At 37.9% G+C, this 7,864-nt stretch overlaps 1 protein-coding gene across 2 annotated transcripts in view; it reads right to left on the reverse strand.

Moving 5' to 3' along the window:
- Positions 1-1,156: 1,156 nt before the first annotated feature.
- The window catches only part of tpcn2 (two pore segment channel 2), a 32,821-nt gene continuing 26,113 nt past the window's right edge, over positions 1,157-7,864 (reverse strand). For both annotated transcript variants that reach the window (XM_079590173.1, XM_079590174.1), the window contains 3 exons: positions 5,332-5,413; positions 4,795-4,886; positions 1,157-2,752 (listed from right to left, as the gene is read on the reverse strand). In XM_079590173.1, coding sequence (XP_079446299.1) covers positions 2,674-2,752; positions 4,795-4,886; positions 5,332-5,413 — 253 coding nt within the window. In that variant the 3' untranslated portion in view covers positions 1,157-2,673. The remainder of the gene's footprint in view (positions 2,753-4,794; positions 4,887-5,331; positions 5,414-7,864) is intronic.

Consider the following 7,864-nt stretch of genomic DNA (forward strand, 5'->3'; position numbering starts at 1 on the left):
AATATTAAACTGTAGCCTAACTTCCCCGATTTTCAACTCGCTGTATTGTTACAATGTCAGCAGTATGTAGCTAAATGAACAAAGTTTACTCGTTCTCGGTGTTAACTGGACCAAGAAATTCACGTTTATTTGTCAGCAAAAGTGACGTTTAATTTTGATAGCTCCAGCTTTTGTGAAACCGCAATGTTTCTTTTTGGCCTCAGGGTACGTTTACACGGTATGCTTAAAACGGAGAAGTTTTTCATTTGAGTTTTTCGTGTACAGACGATCCCCATTCAAACGGATCCGTGAAAACGACAAAAAAAAACCAGACTGCATTCTGCTGCCAGGCCATGCATCTTAAAAGTAATACGCATGTGCATGGCGTCATCAATTTTCAGAGATTTGCGTTTTTGTTGTTTACACAAACTTGCACTTCGAAACTCGTCTTCTAAATTCAGTTTTTTCAGCCACCCAAAAATAATTTTTTTTGTTGAAAACGGTGTTGTGTAAACAACACCTAAAATAACACTGTGCTCATGGTCAAACTGTTCACTACAACACGGATTTTCCATTGCGGCTTTCTCTCCATATATGATTCTCGGCCTCCTTTAGCATAACCCGATGAACCGAAAGTAATATCTCACTCCCGCTAAACGTTCACTCTTTAAATACATGTCGACACCATTACTAGTTTGCTAAAAAGTATTTCCTACTAAAGCAAGGTGGTATTCAACTCATTTGGTGGGCGTGGCCGCCAATCTTTTTTGAAAGCCTAGCTGTGAAGTACGGTCCATTTCAGCAGCAAAAACTGGTTTCAACATTGATAATTAGAAATATTTTATGAGCAGAAAATCGGAATATTAGAATGATGTTGGAAGGATTTCTGAAAACCCTCACTGAGGCCACAGCACATCTAGAGGAAAGGTAAACAAACAGTGTAAGGGAACTCCGTGTTTGTTTGGAAGATGAGGGGAATGATTGTGTCACTCTGATGTGTGTTCAACACAAGGTCAGGCAGACCTAGGTTCTGTTTTGGGTGTGTATGTTTAGCCCCCTAATCAGTGGAGTGTGTGTGTGTGTGTGTCTCTACTTTCCTGGAGGCTGAGGAGGTCCATATAATCACCTATAAAATGGTCTTGCTAAATAGACTGTGTTGAAAATTAGACACTTGTGTAAGATCTAAAACACAGGCTTGTGTGGTCCTCTTATAAAGTGTGATTTCATAAAAAGTTTGTTTGATACAAAGCATTCTACAACTAAAATAATGATTTTAAAAAATCTGATTTGCCTGTATAGACAGTTAACAGAGACACTTAATCAACAAGTTGCTCTTAGAACAGAAAGAGCAAAATACAGGATTGTTATTCAACCATTTAAACCAATTTTCAGTCAAATGTATTGATAACAGTAAAACACCATCTGTTGATAATATTGAAAACATGGAAAATATCCTAATCATGACCAAAGTCATTGAAATTCACTAACTACTAACAGTCACATTTCCTCAAATTTCAAAGAAAAATAAGACATTAAATGTTGCACCATTTGCATAATAATAAACCAGAAATGTACTATTTACAATAATACAAAACAACAAACGTCTCAATCCTGTCAGGACACAATGATTGCATTATATTTATTGCATAAATTAAAGGCAGTATAAAAAAATACTACCATGATGTATACTTAGAAAATTTAAATAATATATAAGTTTTTAAACATTGCAGTATTGAGAATTTTGGATGAGGCATGTGCTTAATTGTAATTTTCTTATACAATATATGGTTACACACTTAATTTTACGGTGACAGTTATATTGTACTTAAGTTTGGAGTAATATTAATGAACTACATGTACTTATAGAGCTATGGGTTTGGTTTAGTTTCTTGTATTTGTGCATAATTTACTGTTATTACTATAGTAAGTACATGTAGTAACGTATAACTACATGACCTTAAAATAAAGTGTTACCCAATATGTCTATTGTATCAATTTCCTTTTCTTTTTCTTTCTTTTTTTTGGGGTGAAATACGATCTGGACTTTTCTTGAGAGATTCACCCATAAAGATTTCTGTAAAATCTAACATAAATAAAAGCACTGAACAAACAACGACACAGTCAAAAATATAGAATTAATAAAAAACAAAGCTAAAAAACATTTTATACATTTATGAGTCGTGTCCCTTTGTTTCCATGATTTTTTTTAACAAAAATCTATAGATTGTTGTTATTTTGTTGATGATTGTAACAGCCTTACGAAAAATAAATAAAGAAATATTGGTTATCATCAAATGCAGGATGAAAATGTGTTTGGTTTCTCAAAAAACAAACGTTCAAACTCAAAGAATGAATTTCTTTCAGACATGAGGGCAAATCAAAAACACTGGTTCTGTTCTGATACTAATATTATGTACAAGGTTGTAAGACAAGAACTCTGGGACTTCAGCAACAGGAGTGACTTGAGCTAAAGCTTCTTTTTAAATTGAAGTTCCTCTGAACATTAATCATGTGACTCTCTGTTAGAAAACACATACATCCTTTCCCAGGCCGACCTGAAGCAACACAGATCCTATAATGGGAAACAGGCCCTCCAAAACGGCTGGATATGTAAACATAAGGGCCTACACAGACGTGATGGAGTCCTGGAGGATTGTGGGATTGTTGTGGAGGTGGAGGTGAGGGGCTTTAGGGTCACCAGGAGAGGTGGAGATGAGGATGTTGGTGTAGTTGAGCTAGTAACTCTTCTTCTGTCGGCTCTTGGACATGCTCTCTGAAAACAGAGGATGGGCAAAAGAATAGAAAACAAATCAGATATTTGAACATCATTCTTACCAACATATCACTTTTCTCTCACTTTCATTATTGTTTATATTAGAGGCAGGATGGGAAGTTACCTTTTTTTGCCACAGTGGCTGGTGGATGCCCAATTTTACCAGCGACTTATATTTTTTACCAGCCACTTTTTCCAGAATTCAAATTTATAAAAGAAAGCTAGCATATTTTGAATTGCTTCAATAATCCATTTTGTATTATTATTATTTATACATATTATATTAATGTAGGCAAATAAAAAGTGATGTGAAAAAAAGCCTGCGAGTCCCTGGTAAAATTGTGTTTGGTCAGTTTGGTCATGTTCTACAGTAATTGTAGGCCTACATGTTTAATGAAAAAAAAAAATCTTGACTCATCTCTCAGTAATAGGGTTGGGCCAATAGGGCGACTGTGTATCTGATACGAATAAAACACGTCTGCAAATATATTTGAATGGATTGTTATTGCTGCTTCCATAGACACCATTGTGTATTTTACAAACTATAAATGTATTGTTTTGCTATAAATTATATGTATTTAAATGTCTGAAACCTAAAATAAACATTATGTGGTCTATGACAAGCACTGAGCGCGTCTGTCTTTGGCTCAGCGCCAGTCAATGCTTGAAAGCACAGTTTGAATCTGGCAGTTGTGTCACATTCGCTGTACATTCGCTCCTTAGTGTCAGCTGATGCAGAGCGTGCCGAAATCGAAATTGCTGATGAGATGTAGAGGAAAAAATCTAGTGGAAGATGAGAATGTTACGTTACTCGCACGCTATTGGCTGGTCAGTGGGAACTGCACGAACCAACGGCAGAGCGGCGTAACTGCACAAAACAATCGGTGCGAAGCCCATCACTAGTGGTTCGCACCCGCCACTGTGGCTGGTATACAAGTCTAAGTCACCCGCCACTTTGAAAAAGTACCCGCCATTGGCTGGTGCTAATTTCCCACCCTGATTAGGGGTATTCAATTAAAGGTCCAAGAGGTCCAGTCTCTATATTTCTGTCCCAGCTGAGGTTTGTAAAATACTTTTTTGGAGTAGTTATATATTTCCATCTGGGCAGCAGTAGTACACGGATTTAAATACTCTTTCACTCTTAAGCATTTGCCTATGATTGGATGACTATTGCAGTGATGTTTCTAGCATATTATATGTTTGGCAACAGTTCGTCTAACCCTAATTGATCAAATGTGTGTAGCTTTTCATTTCTTAAACATACATGTATGAAGACACATCATGGCCATATTCCAGGATGACAATGTCAAGATTCATCAGGCTCAAACTGTGAAAGAATGGTGGTGAGGAGAATGAAGAATAAGAGTCCAGAGCTTAAACTCATTGAAAGTCTTTGGGATGTGCTGGAGGAGACTTTACAGAGTGATTGTCAATCTTCAATCTTCACCAAAAATGTATGCACCTCTTGATGGGGATACATTTCTTGATGTTATGTCTACCCCAATGAATATAGACATTTTCATCCTGGAATACACTATGTGTGTCTTCCTACATGGAAAAGCTACACAATCCATCAATTAGGGTTAGAGGAACGGTCACCAAACATATATCATGCTAGAAACATAATAATCACTGGAATAATGATCCAAAATCCAACGCACACAGAGCAGAAAGGGCTTGAATGAAGCGCGTTCGGCTCTTGATAAAATTATTAAGAGGACATAATTATCATTACCATAAACGACTCTGAGTGTTTGTAGTGTGAACAGCTCTGTTGTGTTGACATGCTGCTCACTTTAAGCTGTAGAAATGATAAAATGGTGCTAGAGTTGCCATTTTGTCTCGCGGTCTGCTATATGAGGATGCCTGGTGTATATCGTGGCATGTACTGTAAAAATGAGGGACCCATTTCTCAAGAAACTACGTTACGGTAAGGGTTTGGTTTAGGATTGTGCATATTTACTGTTATAGTGTGACGAGTAACTGCGTGACCTTAAAGTGTTCCTGGGAACTTATCGATGGCTTTATTCCCACAGTCTTACCTGAACATAAACTGCACAGTGCTTTGATATGCGATTCTCTCCACATCCTCAACAGACATAGTATTACTGCGGTCCCACTTATAGGTGAAGTTCTGAACAAAAAAAAAACACACAAGGTTAACTAGCATGCTTAGAAACAGATTTATTAACCTGTCAAAAGAAAAGGTCAGACTTTATGGATTCAGTTCAGGATCTCATTATGACAAACAGTAATGCTATGTAAAAAGGTGTGCTTCCAACACAACATTACGGTTAAGGTTAAGGTTAGTATTTGACCCTATCTATATAGCCCTGTGTGTAGGTAATCAGCACGGTGACTGACATGATCAGTGAAGTCTTTACAATCGGCCCCGAGGTGGGGTGTGCACTTCACTAAAACAAATCAAGCTGTTGAGAAGAATATGTTCATCAGATTTCAGTCATAATAATAGGGCTATATATTTAGTTTTTTGGAATAATGTGCATGTGATGATTTGACAATAAGACCAGGAATGTATATGGTCGATCTTGAATTATTTAAACGAACAGTCTACATACCTCCAAAATGAGTGCCACAAACAGGTTGACCCACATGACTGAAGATGTCATCCACCAGGCCACAAAGTACACCAAAGACCACCTGACATGGAAGAGTTATGGGTACAAATTTACAAAACCCTGCCCAGCTGAAGCAACTGAATGTGTTAAAGATATTCAGTAAAGTGTGTGTGTGAGAAACTAACAGGGGACCATTGTGCGATAGCAGTTTGGTTGCTGTTACATTTATAATTATCTCGCATTTTGTCTATCTTTGAATGTAATGGCAATGCTGAAAAATGTGGTAAGGGACCAACAGAAACTGTAATGACATTGCGTTATAAATACATAGACATTAATATGGAGTGTGTCCCCTCTTTGCAGCTATACCAGCTTCTACTCTACAGAGAGGGCTTTCCACAAGAGTGTTTTTAGAGAGTTTCTGTGGGAATTTTGCAGATTCATTCAGTAGAACATTTGTGAGGTCAGACACAGATGTTAGACGAGAAGTCTTGGCTCGCAATCTCTGTTCCTTTACAGCTGGCACAATGCATTCTTAATGACATTCACTTGTTTTGCTCACCAGCCACTGTAGCTAGTGGTTTTCCAAAGTTACCAGCCACTAGGGCTGTCACTTTTGTGAAAAAATCCTGTTAGATTTTTGAGACATAAATGTTCATTGAATCGATTGTAAAATCATGTCTAAAGATGTTTACATTTTCAACGCCAAATATAGGCAAATCCACGGACAACTAACAGGCATTAGGACGAACGTAAAGAGGGCGCTTGAGTCAGCACAAGACAGCATATTGCACAAGTCAGCAATATTTCTGATGATTTATTGGCGAGAATTTGTGTGCACAATGACATACAGGAGTGCAACATTCTCAAAAAAAAAATAAAAAGAAGCAGAGTGACTGCCATAACATCAATGAAAACATAATGCAGGCTTCAACATGCTGGGCCCTATCTTGCACCCAGCGCAATTGACTTTGTACACCGACGCATGTATCATTCATATTTTGCACCCGCGCACAGCGGACTTTTCCCTCCACAGACGCACGTCGGTAAATTAGGGAATGAACTTGCGCTCGCGGGGGCGGTTCAGCGCAAAGAGGAGGCGTGTTCCGGCGCAAAACTTCCCTGGTGCTATTTAGCAGTTTTAGAAAGCAATTGCGCCACTGACCAGGAAAAACCCAGTCTAAAGCAGGGTTATAATCGTTAACGAAAACGAACGAAAAAACGAAAACTAGATGGGAAAAAACATTGTCGTTAACTGAAATAAAAATAAAAACGAGGCAAATCAAAAAAACGATAACTAACTAAAACTGTAATGTGTGGTTGACAAAACTAACTAAAATAAAATAAAATTATAGAGTAAATGTCCTTAGTTTTCGTCTTTGTCTTTCCTTCGACGCTTTTTAAAAACACGCAGAGAATTCGCTCAGCTGTGTTTCCTTTCCCTGCTCTCCCTTCGTCTCTCTGTCACTCTCATGCATGCGCGCGACACACACACACAGTCACACACCCCTCCCCTCCTCTCAAGTCTCCAGAGAACGTCTCTGTGAACGTGTTCGACGCGACGTTGAAGCAAGTTCGCAAAAGATTGGTATCTCATGAACACCTTTACACAATCACACACATAAAAAGTGGTATACAAATATTTTATATTCTCTGAATATAATGTTCATATGAGAAGCAATTGGGCCTTCTTTAAAAAGTTAACTAGTCGCAAGTTTGAGGTATCTTAAAATGCACTTGTGTTGTCGTTGTCAAAACACTAACGTTATAAGCTGCAGGGCTGGAATGGTAATCTGGCATTCTGGGCAAATGCCCGATGGACCGACGTACCTTTTGATTCGATACATCTAGGGATTTAATACTTTATTTCTTATCTTTTTCAACGGCCTTCTGATCTACATTGGCAGCCCATTTGTCCCATCCTTTTTAAGTTTATTTTTGTTTTATTACATGGCTTGGTTGAATTCCAATGTAGAATGCGGTCTGTTATTTCTTGATAACAGACCGCTGCGGAGTATAACAGACCGTTGCCATGAAAAACAGAGCGTTGCTATGGACTCACAGAATTCTAACCGTAGACGGAGCGCACTATTTTCTTTGGCGGAAGCTTAGCGGAAGCAATACAATCGTAAACTATCAATAAACTCCTTTTTAAATCAATATTTTGTTTCAAAGTAGTGATTTATTTGATAGGTAGCCATGTAATAAGCGGGATTATGTATAGCGAGTCGGTAGTTATTGGGAATAACCCCTTCAGGCTGCTCAAGATCCCTCCGCTTCGCGTCGGGCTCCCGATTGCAGCCTGTCGGGGTTGTAATAACTACCTCCTCGCTATAACGTTACATTATCCCTTACTTATTACATGGCTTGGTTGAATTCCAATGTAGATTGTATGATGTTTTTGTTGAGTTATTATTACACAATACTTTTTCTGACCTTTTTGAATCTTGCCCCTGACAAATAGCCCATATTACAAAAAAGACTAAAACTAATACTAAAACTAATTAAAACTAAACTAAAACTAAGCATTTTC

This window comes from Phoxinus phoxinus (genome assembly GCF_949152265.1).
Source record: "Phoxinus phoxinus genome assembly, chromosome: 2".
NCBI classification, from domain to species: domain Eukaryota; kingdom Metazoa; phylum Chordata; class Actinopteri; order Cypriniformes; family Leuciscidae; genus Phoxinus; species Phoxinus phoxinus.